This window comes from Papio anubis, chromosome 10 (assembly GCF_008728515.1).
Source record: "Papio anubis isolate 15944 chromosome 10, Panubis1.0, whole genome shotgun sequence".
Taxonomy (NCBI): Eukaryota; Metazoa; Chordata; class Mammalia; order Primates; family Cercopithecidae; genus Papio; species Papio anubis.
Window position 1 is genome coordinate 115903774 of NC_044985.1, and position 23758 is coordinate 115927531.

A 23758-nucleotide genomic window follows, 5' to 3' on the forward strand; every position below is an offset into this window, starting at 1 on the left:
TAATTTTGTCATTTTTGAAAATTAATGGGACCTGAGTCTTTAATTGTCTGGGTTGCTGGTTACAAGCAAGAAAAACCACCTCTGGTTGGGAAAGGAATTTATTGAGAGGATGTTGAAGAACTCACTGAGCACAAGACTTGAATGACCTGAAAAGGAATGTGAACTAAGGCAACTCTGGAAAGCCAAGAATAAGAAGCCCAGCCATCATCTTTTATCAGGATTAGTTTGGTTATAATGCCAGTTATTCTCTTACCACCACTCTTGCAGGACACCGTTTTCACTGGATGCTGCCGCCACCGCTGCTATCACGAGAAACCATGCTAGCTGTCGTGAGTGAATCCTAAGCAGCCTTTTGCCTGTGTGTTTCTGTCTTCACATTCAAAGTCTTGAGTTGAGGCAGAGTTTAAGTCACATACAATGTACTGGATTTCGGTTGTCACAGAGTGAGAGGGGTCTTGTATAAAGAGAGGCCAGGCATTGTGTAGTAGGAATCTGGTCACTTCTATGATGGGAATTGTAGTCTTTTGTCCTGCTTATAGGCAGCGTGCAATTCTTCCCTTCCAATTTGTATGCGTCTTCTTTTTCTTGCTTTATGGCATTCACTAGTACCTCCAGTACAATGTTAAATAGTATTGGTGAAAATGAACACCCTTGTCTTCTTTCTGCTCCAAGGGAAAGCATTTTGCTTTTCACCACTAAGTTTTACATTAGTGCTAGGATTCTCATAGAGGCTTTTAACCAAGTTGAAGAAGTTCCTGTTACTCATGCCCTGAAGGCTTTTGCCTTAAGTGAATGTTGAAATTTTGTCAAATGCTTTTTCTTCATTTACTGAGATGGTTATATGTGTTTGTTTTTTGTTTGTTAATATGATATATTGATTGATGTTTCAGTGTTGGACAAATCTTGCATTATTTGGTCATGATGTATCATCTTTCTTATATATTACTGATTTCTGTTTGTTAATAACCTTGTAAGAATTTTTAAATTTTCTTTTTCAATAACTTTGATATACCTTTGTAAGAATTTTAAGTCTGTTTGTGAGAGGTATTGATCTCATTAATCCTTTGGTTTTGATATCAAGGTAATGCTGTCTTCATTAAACTAGTTGGAAACTATTCCATCCACCTCTATATTCTAGAAGAGTTTATGTAGAATTGGCAATAATTCTTTCTTAAATACTTGGTAGAATTCACCAGTGAAGCCATCTGGGTCTGGAGTTTTCTATGTGGGAAGGTTTCAAACTGTGAATTCAGTTCCTTTAATAGTACATTAGATATAATAAATAACAGATATGTTAAATAGGAATATTCAGGTATCAATTTATTTTAATTATCCTACGCAGTTTGCATCTTTCAAGGAATTTGCTCACTTCATCCAAGATGTTGACTTTATTGTCTTAAAGTCATTCATTATTCCCTTATCTTTTTAATGCTTGTGGGATGTAAAATGGTGTTTCCTCTCTCATTCTTGATATTGGTAATTTGTGTTTTTCTCTCCCTGTTTTTCTTGATCAGTCAGGCTAGAAGTTTATCTTTTTCTCTTTTCAAAAAATTAGCTTTTGAGCCAGGTGTGGTGGCTCACACCTGTAATCCCAGCACTTTGGGAGACCGAGGTGGACAGATGACTTGAGCTCAGGAGTTTGAGACTAGCCTGGGTGATGTGGCAAAATCCTATCTCTACAAAAAATACGAAAATTAGATGGGCCTCAGCTACTCAGGAGGCTGAGGTGGGAGTATCACTTGAGCCTGGGAAGTTGAGACTGCAGTGAGCCATGATCATGCCACTGCACTTCTTCCTGGGTGACAGAGTGAGACCCTGTATGAAAAATAGAATTAGTTTTTGGTTTTATTGATTTGTTTTCATTATTCATTCATTTTCTTTTCTTTCTTTCTTTCTTTTTTTTGAGACAGACTCTCATTCTTTTGCCCAGGCTGGAGTGCAGTGGTGTGATCTTGGCTCACTGCAACCTCTGCCTCCCGGGTTCAAGTGGTTCACCCAGCCTCCAGAGTAGCTGGGACTACAGGCGTGCACCACCATGCTCAGCTAATTTTTGTAATTTTAGTAGAGATGGGGTTTCATCATGTTGACCAGGATGGTCTCAATCTCTTGACCTCGTGATCTGCCCGCCTTGGCCTCCCAAAGTGCTGGAATTACAGGCATGAGCCACCGTGCCCAGCCTATTTGTTCATTTTCTATTCATTGATTCTTGTTTCTTCATTATTTCTTTTCTTCTCCTTACCTAGAATCTAATTTGCTCTTCAGTTTTCTAAGGTAGAAGCTTAGATCACTGATTTGACACTTTTCTTCCTTTCCTATGTGAGCATTTAATGCTATAAATTACCCTCCACACAGTGTTTTAGCTATGTCTCACAAATGTTGACATGTTTTGTTTTCATTCAGTTCAAAATTCCCTTCCTCCCTCCCTCCATTCCTTCCTTTCCTTTCTTTTTTGATATAGCATCCAGCTCCATTGCCCAGCCTGCGGTGCAGTGCTGCCATCTCGGCTCGCTGCAGCCTCCGTTTCCTGGGTTTAAGTGATTCTTATGCCTCAGCCACCTGAGTCTCTGGAATTACAGGTGTGTGCCCACCACACCCAGCTACTTTTTTGTACTTTTAGTAGAAACGGGTCTCAAACTCCTAGCCAGGCTAGTCTCAAACTCCTAGCCTCAAGTGATCCACCCGCCTTGGCCTCCCAAAGTGATAGGATTACAGGTGTGAGCCACCATACCTGACCCCAGTTCAAAAAATATATATATATTTTTTGAGACAGAGTCTTACTCTTTCACCAGGCTGGAGTGCACTGGCATGATCTCGGCTCACCTCAACCTCCGACTCTCTGGTTCAAGGGATTCTCCTGCCTCAGCTTCCCAAGTAGCTGGAATTACAGGCAGGCATCACCACGCCCAGCTAATTTTTGTATTTTTCATAGAGACAAGGTTTCACCATGTTGGCCAGGATGGTCTCGATCTTCTGACCTTGTGATCTGCGTGCCTCGGCCTCCCAAAGTGCTAGGATTACAGGCGTGAGCTACTGCGCTTGGTCCAAAATATTTTTTAATTCTTTTTTTATTTCTTCTTTAACCTATAGGTTGTTAGATTTCCACATATTTGGGGATTTTCCAGATCGCTTTCTGTTAGTTTTTCTCTCATATTTTTGCTGTCTGGCTTTTTGATGTATTTTATGGGAGAGACCACTGATTTGTGGAGAAAGTACTCTTCTGAGCCCACATTATATGGTAGGAGCCCACAGGTCAGTCTGCAGGCTGCCGAGATCATAGGCTGGTGGGCAGGTGCACAGGTAGACTGGGCTGGTCTCTCTTGACTAGTGTGAGAAATGGGGCCAGCCCTGCTGCTATCACTGCTGCATTCCAGTAGCAAGCCTGAAGATTGGAATTTGTTCTGCTTATGAGGCAACCACCTCCCCTATTCCTCTTTACCACTCTGCACATAAGAACTCCAGCAGCCAAGCTGCTTACTTAGGAAGCAGAACCTTTTTCATAGAAATCGAATAGCCCCGGAGAATGTCCTGATGCCAGAGCTAAATTTCTTGCAGGAAGAGTTGAGGGCGGACTCTTGGATCACCCTGGTAGATAAGTAGACTTATACAATAGAGGAGGTGGCCATTTTTGGTCTCCGCAATACCCTTTACAAAGGCAGCAAGGCCCATAACACATTTCCTGTTGGCTGCCTGTATTCAACGCACAACTTTAGACTTGTGATGTGGCATGACAATACTTATGAGAATAGAGAGCTGTCAATTTGATAAGGAGTGAGATCTGCCATCTGAAAGGTGGAACCCTGTGCATAATGTGAGCATTGTCCTGTTAAATGCAATTTTATTTTTAATGGGCCAGTGCCCTAAAATGTCAATGGGTGACTGGTTTACAGATAATTTTAATTTTCTTCTCAGTGGATTTTGTGTTTTCTAACTTCTCTGCAATGAACATGTATTACTTTTGTGTTTAGATAAAATATTTTAAAATTTTAAAGATAAAAACTCATGGAGTTGTGAAATAGGAACATCAGAACTAATCTAGTAAGCATGACTTAAGGTACAGGCACTCTGAAACTAATAAATTTAACAGCACCCTGGGTTGATCATAATATCAATTTTGACTTCTCTGTGAAGAACAGTTGGAGGGGTCCTAAGAAAATCCCTCTGGTTCTGTTTCTCAAGTCAGAATGCCAAATAAAAAAAGGTAAAATTACACTGTAGTTACAGATTTAACAGGACAAGAGCACTACTATCTCTTCTGCTTTCCCCTTATCCCTCATTTGCAGATGATCGTGTTTCTACTGGTGGAAGGGCAGGAGATTTTAAACTTTCCTACTACCTTACTTTTAGAGAGGAGACAGGTGCCTATATTCCATTTGTTCGCTAACCCAGTTGTTCCCTTTCTGTTCTATCCACAGGCAGCTGGCTAAGAGTCTTGGGCAGGCTGGTGAAATTGAGCCTGAAACAGAAGGAATACTAACAGAGTATGGCGTGGATTTCTCTGATTTCTCTTCAGAAGTTCTAGAATGTCTTCCTCAAGGCCTGCCATGGACAATTCCACCAGAGGAGTTCAGCAAGAGAAGAGATTTAAGGTAAGCACCTGAAACCCTTTAAGAACGTATTTCTCCCTTTTTGCCTTAACTTTCCTAGGGAATAGGCTTAGATGTTTTCATCTTTCCATGAACATTCAAGTTCAGTTCAGTTGGGAATAAGTGCTTCTGTACCACAGTTGGCAAATTATGGCCCACAGGCTAAATCTAGCCCACTACATGTTTATATACAACCCATGAGCTAAGAATGGTTTTTACATTTTTGAATGGTTGGAAAAAATTAAAACAAGAATAATATTTTATGAAAATTATATGAAATTCAGATTTCTGCGACCATAAAGTTGCATTGGAACATGACCATACTTACTCATTTTCTATGTTGCTTATGCTGTTTTTTGCACTACAACAGCCCAGATGATGAGTTGCAACCAAGACCATATGACCTGCAAAGTCAAAACTAGTTACTGTCAGCCTTTTACAGAAAAAGTTTGCTGACCCCTGTTCTAGACCATTCTGACTTCAAAAGCTACAGCGCCCATCTTATCATTGCTATACGCCATAGGTCTGGTCAAGTAAAGACTGTTATCTAATTAGAAGTGCCTTCCTTTAAATGGGCCTCTTCAGGCATAGAGCAAAGGATTCAAGACTTCTGTACTTGGAGCCTCATTTTAAAGCCTTACTTTTAGGTCTGGAATTTGTTGGAAAGTACTTTTGTGGTATTTTTATAACAACATCTTCTTTGAAGATGTTTCTTCATTGTGGGATGTTAGTTCTTTTCTGATATTTCTCTTCAGAATTTGGTTTCAGTACTGGCATTCATTTTGGATGCCACATGGAGATATTTAGAACCAAGAAACTTTTCATACAACCCACTGAGGCTGTGGAAGGTTTTTGCTAAGGTCATCCCATGTCAAAGTCTTTACCACCACACTTGCTTGCTTCATGCAGCTGAACTTATGACACTTTCAGCTCTGGGTGCCCGTTACCCACCTAGTTTGTGAATACTCCCTCTCTGTACCCTCTTACTATTGTATCTTTTAGTAATTTACTGCCTTTTTCTTTTCTTATTGAGGTTAGGCAAGGAAAAGGAGATGATCATTAGTGCCCTTTCCTACTTGTTAGTATCTCTCATAGAACACATATTACATTTGAAGTCAGTTAACCCATATTGCATTCCTGGATTTTAATAGTAACCCCTCTATCACTGAACCCCTGCTAGCACATGGGTGTGTTATCTCTTCAGGGGCTCCGAGGTCTTTGGCCCATAACATTAACCTCTCGGAACCTTTGTTTTCTCATACACAAATTGAGGGGTTTGTTTTCTGAGGTCATTTCCTGAATCTAGGAATCTATCAAATGATTTAATGGGAAAAGAATGTTAGAATAAATGGTGGAACCTTATTGTTTAGTAGAATTTAGTATAGCCATGCTGCAGTATCTATCAGCATTTTAAATGTACCTCCTCCTGCACCCCAAACTCTACTCAAAAAAGTGTACAAGAATGTTCATTGCTGTCTTGTCATAAAAGTTAAACATTAGAGACACTGCTAATGACCATCAATAAAGGAATGGTTTAGTAACCTGTGTTATGTCAATATGATAGCATTAATTGCAGCTCTGCAAAAAGGAGCTATATCCATGTTGACTTTCCTAAAAGAATGGCTATAATACATTATTAAGTAAAAGAAGCAAGTTTCAGAGCAATATGAATATGAGCCTATATTTTGTAAAGTAATACAAAAACTGCATAAATGTACACATATGCATATATATGTGTATATATATACACATCAAAGTATATCTGCATAGAACAAGACCTGGAAGGAAATAAACTGTTAACAGTGACTACCATGGAGAGTGGATTCAGTGGAGTGGTAAGGCAATAGGGAAGTGAACTTTGAGTTTTCATTTTGCATACTGCCATACTATTCAAATTATTATTATTATTTTTAAGACAGGGTCTCACTGTATTGCCCAGGTGGGAGTGCAGTGGTGCAATCATAGTTCACTGCAGCCTTGAATTCTTGGGCTCAAGCAATCCTCTGCCTTAGTCTCCCAGAGTGCTGGGATTATAACATGCGCCACCACACCTGCCTAATTCTTTTATGTTACTTTTGTAGAGAAGATGGGGTCTTGCTATGTTGAGCAGGCTGGTTTTGAACTCCTGGCCTCAAGAGGTCTTCCTGCCTTGGCCTCCCAAAGTGTTGGGATTACAGGTGTGAGCCACCATACCTGGTCCAAATTTTTTTTAAAGTAATTTGTATGACTTTAAAAAATTATAAATGTGAAAGTCACAAAATAGAAGTATTCCATTTTTTCTAGCCTTTTAGTGTACAGGTAAATAATACGCATGTTAGTCGTTATAGGGCCCAATATTGTTGTAAATTCCCACTGTCTTCCCACTTCTTTGGCTCTGTCTTCCCACTTCTTTGACCTTTATTGCCTTCTGGTTTAGACCATAGAATAAGAGGTCCTTAGTGAGACCCTGTCTCTACAAAAAATAAATAAATAAATAAAATATTAGCCAGGCACAGTGATGTGTGCCTACTTGGGAGGCTGGGGCGGGAGGATTGTTTGAGCCTAGGAGTTTGAGGCTGCAGTGAGCTATAATCATGCCACTACATTCCAGCCTGGGCAACGGAGCAAGACTGTCTGAGGGGGAAAAAAAAAAAAAAGAAAAGAAACCTTGCTTTGCAGAAAGCCTCGTTAAAATATATCTTAAATACACACACACACACACACACACACACACACACACACACACACACACACATGTGCCCTGTGAAAGGATCCAAAGACAGAAGGAGTTTATAGGGTGCTCTCTGCTATTAATGAAGTAACAAGGATTTTTTTAAAAAATTACTTTTGGGCGGGGCGTGGTGGCTCACGCCTATAATCCTAGCACTTTGGGAAGCGGAGGTGGGCAAATCATGAGATTGAGACCATCCTGGCTAACATGGTGAAATCTTGTCTTCACTAAAAATACAAAAATTAGCTGGGCATAGTGGTACGGGCCTGTAGTCCCAGCTACTTGGGAGGCTGAGGCAGGAGAATCGCTTGAACCTGGGAGGCGGAGGTTGCAGTGAGCCGAGATCGCTCCACTGCACTCCAGCCTGGCGACAGAGTAAGACTCCATCTCCAAAAAAAAAAAAAAATTACTTTGGGCATGGTGGCGGGTGCCTGTAATCCCTACCCAGCCTCCCAAGTAGGCACACTTGGGAGGCCAAGGCAGGGGAACTGCTTGAACCCAGGAGGCGGAGGTTGCAGTGAGCTGAGATTGTGCCACTGCCTAAGCGATAGAGCGATACTCAGTTAAAAAAAAAAATTACTTCAACCTTAAAATATGTTATCCTTGCCCATTATCCTCAGGATTATGTTTCTAAAATTCAAATCTGATTTATTTTACTCCTTTGCATTTAAAATTTTTCTAATGTTTCTTAATGCCTAAAGTAGTAATCTCTGAAGTTTAGAAATTATTACTTTAGGCATCAAGAAGTAATATAGTAAATTACCACTAATGCTTGTCTTTATTTTAAAATGATAAATGAATTTACTACATTGCTAGTCTATTATGTACATTATAAACATAAGTAAAAATAGAAAAAAAATGTGAGAAATAAATTTTTAAATACTTTCATTTTACTTACAAAAAGTATAGAAAACTGTATATAGTAATTTTACTTTTGGTGAAAGCAGTATGATTGAATAATATTCTTTATTTATTAAAATTTTACTTTAACAACTAGTAATATGGAAATTCAGAGGTCTGATTCTAAGTTCTGTATATTTTGGTACTTGGTTTTAATGATTATCATAATTGGAAAGGATATATGTTTAGAAGATGTGAGTTGTGCTTACAAAATCATAATACTCATTTCTCAGTCCTATTCACCAATTATATTCCAATTCATTTTGAAATTCGGCTAGTAAATTTCCATCTTTTCTGATGTCAGTTCTTGTTAATTCATTGAGAGATGCTGCATTTTTAGATTAAAAAATATATTTATAATCTCCAGTTACTCATTAGTTGTTATCTTTAAAAACTAGTTAGAAAATTCGGCCAGGCACATTGGCTTACACCTGTAATCCCAGCACTTTGGGAGGCCAAGGTGGATGCATCACCTGAGGTCAGGAGTTCGAGACCAGCCTGGCCAACATGGTGAAACGCTATCTCACTAAAAACACAAAAATTAGCTGGGCATGGTGGCAGGCGCCTGTAATCCCAGCTTCTCGGGAGGCTGAGGCAGGAGAATTACTTGAACCCGAGAGGCAGAGGTTACAGTGAGCCGAGATTGTGCCACTGAACTCCAGCCTGGGTGACAGAGCAAGACTCCATCTCAAAAAAATAAATAAATACAAATGATTCTATTAGGAAGTTTAAGTCTATGGATATGAATATTTTTGTAGTTTATACACTTACATCATTTTAGGCCCCAAATAATATAGCAATGGAAGTATTTCAAAACATCCATTTAAAAAAAATGTTATCTTTAAAATTTGAATATGTTATTTTGTTTTCAAAATGCAGTAATTTGTTTTCTTATTGTTAAAATGTCACCTTTACCTTGAAGGGACAGATTAAGCATGTTTAATTTTCCTAAAGTATCTGATATGTTACATATGACTGACAGCCATTGTTTTGAAATCATAATGTGGCTGGAGTTGAATTCATATTAGACACAGAAGAAATGTCAGTGTTGCCATTTTTCTAGTATTAATGATATTACTAGGAATATTAGTGGTTTAGTATTATCTTCAATATATGGACCTTTGCAGTAATCTTTTTTAGCCAGTTACCTTTTTTGCAAGGATTAGTTTAGCTAAAACTAGACAATATCCATAAATCCATGTATCTGGGCATGAGTAAAGACCCATTAGTTGCAGTTGGCAAAAGCATAGGAACTAAGAGTGCTGCTGTCATTGCCTTTGTGTTCTGGAATGCCAACTCTTTCATCTGTACACCTCACCTACCACCTGACCCACACATCTAGTGAGGGTGCCAGGGTTAATTCATGTAGTTATGTAGTGTCAGTTAATTCCTTATTTTTAACACACATAAAGAGAAGCCATAAGTGTGTGGAATGAGCTCCAGTGATGTAGTTGGTTAGCGTGCAGTACCATACAGCAGTAGGTAAGCATGTTTAGGTAGTTGGATCTGATAACCTTTTCCTTTTCTTTGGCTGGTTTTATGATGGATTTATTCAGTTTTTATACCAAAAATATTTATTGAACACGATCCATGGGCACTGAGGATACAACAGTGAACAAAAATAGATGTATTTGCTGCCCTTGTGGAACTCTCAGTTTTGTGGCAGAAGAACATGAATGAAATTATTAAACAGTAGTCAAACGTAGAATTGTAATGAAGGAGGGGGTGCTTGGTTCAAGTGCTTGTGATCATGTGGTTTCTTCTGCTCTGAGGTCCGCTGCCTTCAAAGAGTTTTTAAAAACAGTATTCATTTTCCTAGGAATGTCAAAAGAAGTAGGATTGAGTCCCAGCACATGCTGAAAAATATGTGCTATATTGAATAATATATATTTTGTAAACTAATAAAATCAAAACTTTTTCAAACATTTATTTGCACATATATGCCAAGTAGTAAGTTAGCCACTGGAAATGCAAAGACAACCAAGGGCCAGCCCCTGTTCTTCAGGGAGACAGATTCGTACTCAGATTTATTACAGCAGACAATGGCAAGTGCTGTAAAATAGGTATGAACAGACTGCCAGAGTCATTGGTGCATGAGGTGAGATCTGAGAAATGAGCAGGTTTAGAGGGAACTAGAGTGACTAAAGTTGTCTTCATTTTAGTGATAGTCCATGGCTGCAGAAAGGCAGTGTGTTCCCTTCAGACTCCAAGATCCTTCTATAACAGGGCTTGCAAGTCCTATGGTTTGGTCACTTGATCCCCTGTCCTGGGTCACCCTGCCTCAGAGCCTGCAGTGTTACTCTGGCTCTAGCTACGTAAGAACTTCTACATACCCGTTTAGGTTTGGTATTTGAACAATTATATTTGGAACAGAAAAGTTCCATCAATCTTTAAACCTCATAATCCAATTATGTCAGTAAAATTCCAGTTTTTTGGTCCAATGGAATTGGGGTAATATTTTGCAAACTGAAGTTGAAAGAAATAGTGTTTATTTTGAAAAGAAAAAATGGTTGGTTAGCAATTTTCAAGAAGTTAGGCTTGCGTGAACTCCTAGGGGCGATATAGCCCTCCCGATTGGGGTCACCATTTTTCTGGACCTTCAGCTCTAGTCTCTGGAGAGTCCCTGCTTGCATGGTCTAGACCTGTAGCTGTCTTTAGCAGGGCATCTGAGGCTTTAAAAAAGAAAAGCAGCGTAAGTGCTGCAGAAATTTGAGGATCAGGAAGATAATATGTCCAAGGAAACTGCTTAAAGGGGGGTTGCACCAGAAGCTGAAGAAACCCAGAAGTTATTTCTGAGACTGGCTCCAGTTATTTCTAATTTCATTCATATTGTTTTGTTTCCTTTGTTGCTAAACTGGAATAGGAAACCAAAGCCTAAAAGCTCAATTAAAGTGGAAAATGAAAACCTAAATATCGGAGGGGGAAAATACCACGCTTATGTTTTTCCTGTAGTTAGTATTATTATGGAAGTTTGAATCATGTCACTTTTCAGTAAAACCATGAGTTTCATTGGAGTGGAGGTGGTTTCTATAGCTTTTTACAAGAGAACTTGTGGGTATCTATTTCTTTACTATTCCCTCAATAAAAAGGAAGCCCAGTGACCTCCACCAGACCATTACAAATGTGAAACTTGGCACTTAAAATTGCTTGCTCTAAATTTTCCAATTGCTTTCTCTCTTTTTTTTCCATTTAATGTCGTCCTGCCAACTAGTGATTTTATTATTATAAACAGGACATTGTATTCACTTTTAAGAAGAAATATGAAGCTGGAGGTAAAATTACAAACTGCAGCTTCTCGGCTGCCAAAATAGAAAACAATGAGCTAAAAATACTAAGCACAGAAAGGGGGTTGTGGTAAGAAATACTGAAAAATCTTCAAGATGGAGCTGTTCCAAATAGACAGAAATTTCCTCTCACTTCAGGTAAAACCAACCTTGAAATAGCAACTTGAAAGGAGAGTCATATAATACTAACCTCTTTCAGGTCAACCCATTTGTGGGAAAGCTTTCAAACATAACTAACATTAAATGACTAATGATCTTGCTGTTTATCAGGAAGTCCAATATGATTAAATTGCCATTTAGAAAATGTTCCCCTGGTAAGACAGTGTGGCAGCATTGAAGGAGTGCTAGAAGTTAGTCCTAGTTCTCCCCAGGGCCTAGGTAGGTGATTTTAGGCAAATCAGTTAAATCTGGGGAAGTGGAGAGGAGTGAGCAATTTTATCTTTTGTGAAATGGATTTTTGACCAGATTAGGATTTTTCAAAACATGTTGCTAGGTCATGAATAGGTGTCATGCGGAAAAAGGATCTGTGGGTAAGTGTTTTTGGAAAACAGTGGGTTAATAGATTTCTTAGAGTTTCTTCTCATGGATTCTGGTGGAACTAGTATTCCTTAGAATACATTTTGCAACTTTCTGAACTAGGTATTTCAAACCCCTCTACCTCTAACAGTGCATGACTTTGTATTTGAAATGTCTTTTCTGAGTTATTTAGAGCTATCTCATTCTTGGATTTGAAAGAAAATGGTATCCCATCAGTGACTGTCTGCCGCATTTATCTGACAAATAAATATCAACTGTGCCCCACCATGGACCACCCGGGAAAGATAATTACACAGGAAATTCAAGGGTTGTGCTTTAAATCTCAGTTCTTTGATTGCCAAGGGAGCCCCTTCTTTCCTTAGCTGGAGGGGGAAGCAAGATTAAATTGTTTGGCATCAAATGGGGAAGCTGTCATTGTCAGCTGAAACGACTGGCAGTAGTATTCCTTTCATGTAAATCCCAACTCACTGTGAAATTACAAGAAATGCATAGATAGTAACAAGGATTAATGGGCCCTAAAGTAGATACACAACTGGACATTCTTAATTGTAAGTATTTAGTACTTCGTCAGCCCATAAAATTCATGTTGATAAATAACACTACTCTCAGAAAAGACAAATACTCAAAGATCAATAGATTTTTTGTCTGAACAGGTAGAAAAATGCTTACTGGCAAAAGACAATGTTTGAATTTATTCCCTAGAAATATTTTTATAGCACTGTCGAAATACAAGTCATGGGCAAGATAATTTCTACATCTTCTAAAAAAAATCTGTTTGGAAATTAACTATAATGATATAGTGATATTTTAAAATTTCATTTTGTGGTATAGATGGCCTAAGATTTGGAATAAACTGGAGTATAGAGATAACTAAATGTCAGGGTGACAAAGTCTGTTTTTTATATTGAGATATTCAAGTACCACAAAATTAATCCTTTTAAATTCAGTGGTTTCTTGTACATTGGTAGACTTGTTGAACCATCACCACTATCTAATTCCAGAACATTTTTATCACCCCCAAAATAAATTCCATTAGCAGTTACTCCTCATTCCCTCTCCACCCCTGCTTCTCACAACTACTCATCTGTTTTCAATCTCTGTGGATTTCCCTATTCTGAACATTTCATATAAATGGAGTCATACAGTAAGTTGCCTTCGGTAGCTGACTTCTTTTACTTGACGTAATGTTTTGGGTTTTTTTGTTTGTTTGTTTGTTTTTGAGATGGAGTCTCGCTCTGTCACCCAGGCTGGAGTGCAATGGCGCGATCTCAGCTCACTGCAACCTCCTCTCAGGTTCAAGCGATTCTCCCGCCTCAGCCTCCCGAGTAGCTGGGACTACAGGCACCCACCACCACGCCTGGCTAATTTTTGTATTTTTAGTAGAGACGAGGTTTCACCATATTGGCCAGGCTGGTCTTAAACTCCTGACCTTGTGATCCACCTGCCTTGGCCTCCCAAAGTGCTGGGATTACAGGTGTGAGCCACCACACCTGGCCTACATAATGTTTTCAAGATTCATCCGTGTCGTTACATATATCAGAAGGTAATTCCGCTTTGTAGCTGAATAATATTCTATTGTATGGATATTTCACATTTTGTTTATTCATTAGTTGATGGACATTTGGGTTGATTCCCCAGCCTGACTATTATGAATAATGCTGCTATTAATATTTATGTACAGGTTTTGGTGTGGACATTCAGTTATCTTGGGTATATATCTGGGTATATACCTAGGAGTGAAATTGCTGGGTCATATGGTCAGTCTACTTTCAGAGTAATTGTGAAAGTATTTTTCAAAGTAGCTGTACCATTTGCATTCCCTGTGGCAATGTATGAGACTCTCAGTTGCTCCATATCCTAACACTTGTTATCTGTATTTGTGATTGTAGCCATCATTGTAGGTGTAGGGTAGTGTCTCATTATGGTTTTGATTTGCGTTTCTGTCATGACTAATGAGACTGAACGTATTTTGATGTTCTTATTGGTCATTTGTATATTTTCTTTGAAGAATTATCTACTCAGATAGTATTTATTCAGATCCTTTGCCTTTTTAAAAATTGGGTTACCTTTCTATTGTTGAGTTATAGGAGTAGTTTCTATATTCCAAACACTGGTCATTTATCAGATTTATGATTTGCAAATATTTTCTCCTACTTGTGGGCTGGCTATCTTTCACTTTCTTGATGGTGTTCTTAGAAGCACAAAGTTTCAAAATTTGATGAAGGCCAGTTGAGTCTGTTTTTTTCTTTGGTTGCTTGTGTTTTTCGTGTCATATCTAAAAAACCATTGGCAAAGATCACAAAGATTTAGACATATGTTTTCTTTTTGTTTGTTTGTTTTGAGATGGCATCTCACTCTGTCACCCAGGCTGGAGTGCAGTAGCGCGAGCTGGGCTGCAACCCCTGCCTCCTGGGTTCAAGCAGTTCTGCCTCAGCCTCCCAGGTAGCTGGCATTGCAGGCACCCATCACCACGCTCTGCTAATTTTTTTGTGTTTTTATAGAGATGGGTTTTTGCCACGTTGGGCAGGCTAGTCTCCAACTCCTGACCTCAAGTGATCCACCAGCCTCAGCCTCCCAAAGTGCTGGGATTATAGGCGTGAGCCACCGTGCCTGGCCAACATAAGTTTTCTTCTGTGAACTTTATACTGTTAGTTATTATATTTATGATCTACTTTTAATCTTTGTAAATGGTGTAAGGTATGGGTCACATTTCATTTTTTTTGCTTGTGGATAACCAGTTGTTTCAGCACCATAAGAAAAACTTGTTGACAAGATGATTCTTTCTTTATGAAATTTATTTGACCATAAATGTATTGGTTTATTTCTGGACTCTCATTTCTGTTCCATTGATCTATATATCTGTCTTTATGCAAGTGCCACACTGTGTAAATTATTGTAACTTTGTAGTAAGTTTTGCAATTGAGAAGTGTGATTCTTCCAACTTTACTTTTTTTTTTCTTTCAGATTTTTCCACTATTCTGGGTTCCTTGCATTGCTACACAAGTTTTAGGATCAGCTTGTCAGTTTCAGGAGGCACTCGGGATTTTCATAAGAATTGCTCTGAGTCTGTAGATCAGTCTGGGGAGCATTTCCATTTTAACACCATTAAGTCTTCCAACCTATGAACATGGGATGTCTTTCCATTAATTAGATCTTTAATTTCTTTCAATGATGTTTTGTAGTTTTCAGTATAGAAGGCTTCTTTGTTAAATTTAATCCTATGTATTTTTTCTTTTTGATGCTGTTGTAAATGAAATTGTTTTCTTAATTTCATTTCCAAATTATTAATTGCTAATGTTTAGAAATACATTTTATATTTATGTATAGATCTAGTATCCTACAACATTACAAAAATCATTTGTTGGCCGGGCATGGTGGCTCATGCCTGTAATCTCAGCACTCTGGGAAGCCAAGGCTGGTGGATCAGTTGCGATCAGGAGTTTGAGACCAGCCTGGCTAGCATAGTGAAACACTGCCTCTACTAAAAATACACAAATTCGCCAGGCTTGGTGGCGGGCGCCTGTAATCCCAGCTACTTGGGAGGCTGAGGCAGAAGAATTCCTTGAACCTGGGAGGCAGAGGCAGCAGTGAGCAGAGATTGAGCCACTGCACTCCAGTCTGGGTAACAGAGTGAGACTCCACCTCAAAAAAAAAAAAAAAAAAAAAAAATTGTTAGCTCTGTCTTTCATCGATACCATGAAATTTCCTATATTTAGAAGTTCATGTCATCTGCAAATAGGGAAGTTTTACCTCTTCCTTTCTAAGTTAGATGCTTTTTATTTCCTTTTCTTATGCAGTTACTCAAGCTAGGACCTTCCGTACAGTGTTGAATAGAATTAATGGGAGTGTGCCTCTCTTGTTCTGATCTTGAGGAGGGAAAGCATTCAGTCATTCAGTTTTTTTGTTTGTTTGTTTGCTTTTTGGTTTTGAGACAGGGTCTTGCTCTCTTGCCCAAGCTGGAGTGCAGTGGTACAATCACAGCTCACTACAATTCCAGGCTCAAGTGATCCTCCCAGCTCAGCCTCCTAAGTAGCTGGGATGACAGGGTGTGCCACCACACCCAACTAATTTTTGTATTTTTTGTGGAGATGGGGTTTCACCACGTTACCCGCGCTGGTCTTGAACTCTTGGGCTCAAGTGATCTGCCTGCCTCAGCCTCCCAAAGTGCTGGGATTACAGGTATGAGCCAAGAACTCAGCCTAGTCTTTCAATATTAATTGTAATGTAAGCTTTGGGGGTTTTGTAGATGCTCTCTATCAGTTGAAAGCTTTTCCTTCCAGTCCTAATTTATTGAGTGGTTTTCTCATGGAAGAGTGTTGGATTTTGTCAAATGGTTTTTCTGTCTGTTGAGATAATCCTGTGATTTTTGTTCTTTATTATTCTATTTCATTGATTGGCTTTATTATTCTATTTTATCTATTTCATGTTGAGCCACCGCATTCCTGGGATAAATTTCACCCTTGTCATGGTGTATAATCCTTTTTATATTGCTAGATTTGGTTTGCCGGATTCCTTTTTAGGATTTTTGCTTCTGTATTTTTAAGAGATTTCAGTCTTTAGTTTTCTTGTGATAACTTTGGTTTTATATGAGGATAACACTGGCCTCATAGAATGAGTTTTGGAAGAGTTTGTGAAGAATTGGGGAATTTTTTTTTCTTTTTTTCTTCCAGCTTTTATTTTAGGTTCAGAGCGTAAATGTACAGGTTTATTATATGAGTAAATTGCATGTCTCTATAGTTTGGTGTACAAATGATTTTGTCACCCATGTAGTGAGCATAGTACCCAATAAGAGGTAGTTTTTTGATCCTTATTCTCCTCCCACTCTAGAACTCATCAGTAAAGCCATCTGGCCCTGTGCTTTTGTAGGGGGGCGGGGGGTTGTTTATTCGATATCTTTTTTTCTTATAGATCTGTTGAACTTTTCCATTTTTATTTTAAGTTCTTTGCAGTTTATTTTCCTAGAATTTTTTTTTTTTTTGAGACAGAGTTTCACTCTTGTTGTCCAAACTGGAGTGCAATGGTGTGGTTTTGGCTTACTGCAACCTCTGCCTCCTGGGTTCAAGCAATTCTCCTGCCTCAGCCTCCCAAGTAGCTGGAATTACAGGTGTGCACCACCACACCTGGCTAATTTTTTGTATTCTTCATAGAGACAGTGTTTCATCATGTTGGCCAGGCTAGTCTTGAACTCCTGACCTCAACTGATCCTCCCACCTTGGCCTCCCAAAGTGCTGGGATTACAGGTGTGAGCCATCGCACCCAGCTTCTTCCTAGAAATTTGTCTTTTGCATCTTGGTTATCTAATTTCTTGGCATACCATTGTTATTAGTATTCCCTTATAATCGTTATTGTTTCTGTAAGATTGGTAGTAATATTCGCTGTTTCATTTGTTAGTTTAGTAATTTGAATCACTCTCTTTCTCTGTCTGGTTTTGGTTAGCTTAACTCAGGGTTTGTCAGTTTTGTTGATCTTTTCACATAGCCAACTTTTAGTTTTATTCTTCTCTTATTTTTTTAATTCTCTTGTTCATTTATTTCTACTCTAATCTTTATTATTTTCTTTTTTCTGCTTGCTTAGGTTTAGTTTGTTATTCTTTGGTTAGTTTCTTAAGGTGGAAGTTTATATTACTGAGTTCAGATCTTTCTATGTTTTGGTTTTGTTTTTTTTTTTTTTGAGATGGGGGTCTCACTCTGTCTTCCACGCCGGAGTGCAGTTGTGCAATCTTTGCTCACTACAACCTTCACCTTCCAGGCTCAAGTAATCCTCTTGCCTCAGCCTCCCAAGTACCTGGGACCACAGGCATGTGCTACCATGCCCAGCTATTTTTTTTTTTTTTTTTTTTGAGTCAGAGTCTCACTCTGTCACTCATGCTGGAGTGCAGTGGTGCGATCTCAGCTCACTGCAGCCTCCACCTCCTGGGTTCAAGTGATTCTTCTGCCTCAACCTCCTGAGTAGCTGGGATACAGGTGTGCATCACCACGCCCAGCTAATTTTTGTTTAGTTGTTTGTTTGTTTTTAGTAACGATGGGGTTTCACCATCTTGGCCAGGCTCATCTCGAGCTCCTGACCTCACGTGATCTGCCTGCCTTGGCCTCCCAAAGTGCTAGGATTACAGGCGTGAGCCATTGTGCCTGGCTGCCTGGCTGCCTGGCTAATTTTTGTATTTTTTTGTAGAGATGAGGTGTCATCATGTCACCTAGGCTGGTCTTGAGCTCCTGGATTACAGGCATGAGCCATCGTACCTGGCTCTATTTTTTTTATAAAGGCATTTACAGCTATAAACCTCCCTCCCTACTTCCCTGATTGCTTTAGCTGCATCCTATAAATTTTGATAGGTTGTATTTTATTTTCATTTATATCTAAGTATTTTAAAATTTCCTTTGAGATTTCTTCTTTGACCTATTTTTTATTTAGGAGTAGGTTGTTTAATTTCTACATACTTGCGAATTTCTCTAATTTCTTTATGCTGTTAATTTCTAATTCCATTCTATTTTGGTTAGAGAATTTATTTTGTATTTTAGTCCTTGTATAATTATTGAAGCTTGTTATATGGTGTGGAGAATGTTCCATATCCACTCTAGAAGAATATGTATTCTGCTATTGTTGGATGGAGTGTTCTGTAGATACCTGTTAGATCTAATTGATTTATAGTTTTGTTCAAGCTTTCTATTTTCTTGTTTATCTTTTGTTTAATTTTTCTCTCTGTTACTGGATATTGTGTATTGATGTATAAAAGTTGAATTCTGCATTTTTCCCTTAAGTTCTGCCATTTTTTGCTTTGCATATTTTGTGGCTTTGTTGTTAGGTGCATATATGTTTATAATTATTTCATTTTCTAGATGAACTGACCCTATTATTGTTATAAAATATTATCTTTTGTCTTTAGTAACACTATTTGCCTTGAATTCTATTTTGTCTGCTATTAGTTTGACTACTCCTGCTCTCTTTTGTTACTGTTTGCATGACACATGCACAAGCATACACACACATTCACACACACACATGCAATTAAATACTATTAAATAATAATATAATGTGGCAGCTCTGGAAATCATCTTACCTCCCTTCATCTCCAAGGTTTGCTGTTATTGCTGTTTGTTCTTTCTGCTGTTCATTTTCTGACTTTTTTGAACTAAGTGTTACTAAACTAAAAAGATAAACAAGAAAATAGAAAGCTTGAACAAAGTAGTCCCAGCTACTCAGGAGGCTAAAGCAGGAGAATTGCTTGAACCTGGGAGGCGGAGGTTGCAATGAGCCAAGATCACGCCACTGCACTCCAGTCTGGGCAACAGAGCGAGTCTATGCTGTGATCTGAATGTTTGTGTTCCCTCTAGGCTCATAGGTTGAAACTCTAACCCCCAAATTATAGTTTAGGAAGGCAATTAAGTCAAGGGTAGAGCCCTCATGAATGGGATTAGTGCCTTTATAAAAAGAAGCACAAGAAAGAAACCTCACCCCTTTCACCATGTGAGGACACAGTAAAAAGGTGCCATTCATGAGGAAGTGGGCCTTCATCAGATATTGAGTCTGCTAGTATCTTGATCTTCGACTTTCCACTTTCCAAAACTGTGAGAAATAAATGTTATAAGCTACCCAATTTATGGTATTTTGTTATAGCGATTCAAACAAAGACAGTTTGTATTTGTTATTTGAAGCTACTGAAATCTCTGCTTGGCTAGCTTAGTGGTCAGCTAATGAATAAACAGAGATTTCCTTAAATATTTGAAAACAGTAAGTCTCTTAGTGTTTGTTGAGAGGCTCTGTGTAGACTCATACCTTTAATGCTTAGGCATGCACTTTACAACTCTGCCATAGCCTTCACTTCCTGCCATTGTAGAGCTTCAGGGTCAGCCAGAAGTAGGAGCCTAAGACCCTTCTTAACTCTTTCTTGGGCGTGTGTACAGCCCTATGTGTGAGTGTGACCATCTTGATCCCCAGGAATGTGTCAGACCTTTTCACAGCCCTTTATAGATGCCTCATTCTCCAGCTTTTCCTTTTAATGTTTTTGGTCAGCTCTTGTTGACCAGTACTTTAGCTCACTGTTATCACCATCTCAGACAGCTGCCATGTTAAATAAATACTGCTGAATGTTTTTGATGAACACCCCTGGGGCTATAGGCTGTTTGCAGTGAACAAGGTTTAATGAAGGTCAAATTAAGCAAACCCTGTAAATGGCGGTTTTCAGGGAACTGCTGGATAGGTCAAATAATGACATTTCTTCTGTGATGCTGTTTTTAGGGTGCTCTAAACCATTCTGGCCACTCCAGTGACTGTTCAGCCTCTGGTTTTCACCACGATTACAATTCTGTTGATTTTAAGGCTACTGTAGAGCTGGAGAGAGGGATGTGGGAATACGGAAAGTAAAACTTTACAAAGTTCACTGTCCTTGTGGATATTTATCCATTTTTCTTGAGTAATTGCACCTCAGATTGTTAAAAGCCTGTGGTTAATTTCCAGAGTTACGCAAAATTTGATTTTGACAATTTTGCCCAGTGTTGTTGCTACTTATATGAAGTAGTAGCTTTTCAGAGGAGGTCTCTACTTTGCCAGTCCCACTGATGCGACTCTCAAGTCTTTTCACTTTTATTGCCTGAGTTGGAGATGAAAGAAGACAGTGTCCTGCAGAAAAAGCTACAAGCTTTCCTGGGAAAATAACAGAGTGAAAGGAAGATAGAATTTGAAAATAAGGTCGGGTGTGTGGCTCACGCCTGTAATCCCAATACTTTGGGAGGTCCAGTACTTTGGGTGGATTGATTGAGTCCAGGAGTTCCAGACTAGCCTGGACAACACAGCAAAACCCTGTCTCTACAAAAAGTACAAAAATTAGCTGGGCGTGGTGGCACGTACCTGTAGTCTCACTACTAGGGAGGCTGAGGTGAGATGATCACTTGAGCCCAGGAGGTTGAGGGCACAGTGAGCTGTGATCGTGCTACTGCACCTCAGCCTGGGAAACAGAGCAAGGTACTATCTCAAAAAAAGAAAGAAAAAGAAAAGAAGCATAGAGTAGTCAATAATTGTGTGGGCAAATTATTCCTAAGATTAATAATGTTGGGTAGCCTGACATTCATATTAGGGCAGGTCAAAAATGAAATGGTCAACTCTGTTGATAATAGGAAAAGAGGAAAATAAATTTCTTAGCTTCCTATGCAATATCCTGTTGTGCTTTCAGCCTTTCATCTTTCCCCAGTCTTAACTCTGTCATAGTTCTCTGTCTTACCTATGCCTTGCATTGTACTTCATCCATTTTCCAGGGCCCATCTTAAACGCTGTGAATCTTTTGTCTTCTCACTCTAGAAGAATTAGCCTTGCCCTTCTCTCTTCTCCCTTGGCAGTCTGCTCACTTGCCCTAATGTCCCTAATTTACTTACATATGACTCTGTCTCTCTGATGGGTAGCAAAGTTCTCATCAAGAGCAAGGACTGGGTGTTACGTCTCGTTTTCTAGGTGCTAACTCAGTACATGGATCCAGACCCAAATAAAGTGATCATGGAATATTCACCAAGATAGACCATATCTTGAGTCATAAAACAAACTTCAGCTCATGTGAAAATGAAGTCATATAGGTTATGTTTTCTGACCATATGGAACTACAAACTAGAAATCCATAACAGGACAATAGTAAAATATCTAGACACTTGGAAATTAAACAACACACTTACAAATAATTCACTGGTCAAAGAAGAAATCTCAAAGGAAATTTTTTTTAAAAAGTGTAGAACTGAATGAAAATGAAAGCACAACATATTAAAATATGTGAGATGTAGCTAAAGCAGTACCGAGGAAAATTTATAGCTCCAAGTGCTTACATTAAAAAGAAAAAAGATCTCAGCAGTGAGCTATGTTTTTACCTTAGGAAGAAAGAAGAGCAAGGCTGAGCATGGTGGCTTATGCTTGTAATCCCAGCACTTTGGGAGGCCTAAGCGGGTGGATCACTTGAGGCCAGGAGTTAGAGACCAGCCTGACTAACATGGTGAAACCCTGTCTCTACTGAAAAATAAATCCAAAATTAACCGAGTATGGGTGGCTCGTGCCGTTAGTCCTAGCTACTTAGGAGGCTAAAGCAGGAGAATTGCTTGAACCTGGGAGGCGGAGGTTGCAATGAGCCAAGATCACGCCACTGCACTCCAGTCTGGGCAACAGAGTGAGACTTCGTCTCATCAAAAAAAAAAAAAAAAAAAAAAAAAAAAAAGGCAAGATAAGCCCAAAGTAAGCAGGAAGGAAGAAAATATAAAGATAAGCACTTAAGTCAATAAAATTGGAAATTGGGAAACAGTAGAGAAAAATCAGTGAAACAAAAAGCTGGTTCTTTTTAAAAAAACTTTAACTTAATTTTTAAAAGAGACAGGCTCTCACTATGTTGCCCAGGCTGGTCTTGAACTCCTGGGCTCAAGCAGTCCACCTGCCTCAGCCTCCCAAAGTGCTGGAATTACAGGCGTGAGCCACCATTCCAGCCAAAAGCTTGTTCTTGAAAAAAAATTAATAAAACTGATAAGCCTTTAGCAAGATAGATGGATAAACGGAAGACACACATCACATTAGAAGTGATACAGGACATCACTTACAGATACTGCAGCCATTGAAAGGATAGTGAGGAATATACAAATGGTTTTTCAAGAAGTTAATAATTCAACATCTTAGAAGAGATGCGTCAAAGACTATAAACTTTCGTAATTCAACCATGTCATATAGACAATCTGAATAGTCACAAAACTGTTTAAAATATTGAATTCATAATTTAAAAGCTCACAGAAAGGAAGTCTTCAAGCCCAGATGGTTTCACTGGAGAATTCTAGAAAACATTTAAAGAATTAACAATTTTACACAATCTTTTCTTGAAAATACAATAGGAGAGAACATTTCTTATCTCATTTTATGAAGCCTGACACCAAAACCAGACAGAGGTCATGTTATAAAGAAAACTGTGGACCAATATCCCTCCTGAGCTCAGATGCAGAAGTACTCAGCAAAATTTTAGCTAATCAAATCCAGCAATGTATAAAAAGAATTCTATTGCTATTATAGAAGTGTCTAAAAAAAAAGTATTCTAAACCATGACCTCCTGTGATTTATTCCAGGCATACAAGACTGGTTCAACATTCAAAACCGATTAATGTGTCATGGTACAAATTAATTTAAAGTGGATCATAGACCTGAATGTAAGAGCTAAAACTAGAAATCTCTTAGGAGAAAACAAAAGAGTAAATCTTAGTGACCTTGGATTGGGCAAGGAAGAAGTGACAAAATAAAAAAATAGATAAATTGGACTTCATCAAAATTAAAAATTTTGTGCTTTGAAGGACACCATCAAGAAAGTGAAAGCATAACCCTCATGGGAAAAATTGTTTTGCAAATTATGTAGGTTAATATATCTAGAATACATAAAGAACTCCTACAACTTAACAATGAAAAAGACAAACAATTTTTAAATGGGCAAGAATTTTAAGACATACTAGTGGTCACTACACATATAGAAAAAAAGCTCGGCATCACCGATCAATACAAAAACGCAAAACCAAACCACAATGAAATACCACTGTACATTCACTAGGATGGCTGTAATTAAAAAACATACAGATAACAAGTGTTGGTGAGGATGTAGTGAAAATGGAACCCTCTTATACTGCTGGTGAGAATGTAAAATCGTGCAGCCATTTTGGAAAATAGTTTGGCAGCTCCTCAAAGGGTTAAACATAGAGTTACCACCAGGCTGGAGTGCAGTGGCGCCATCTTGGCTCAGTGCAACCTCT

The 23758-nt window shown here is 38.7% G+C and overlaps 1 protein-coding gene across 1 annotated transcript in view; it reads left to right on the forward strand.

The window, feature by feature from the left end:
• The window catches only part of DIS3L2 (DIS3 like 3'-5' exoribonuclease 2), a 441955-nt gene that overhangs the window by 198889 nt on the left and 219308 nt on the right, over window positions 1-23758 (forward strand). Inside the window, 1 exon segment of the mRNA XM_031651606.1 lies at window positions 4413-4586. Coding sequence (XP_031507466.1) covers window positions 4413-4586 — 174 coding nt within the window.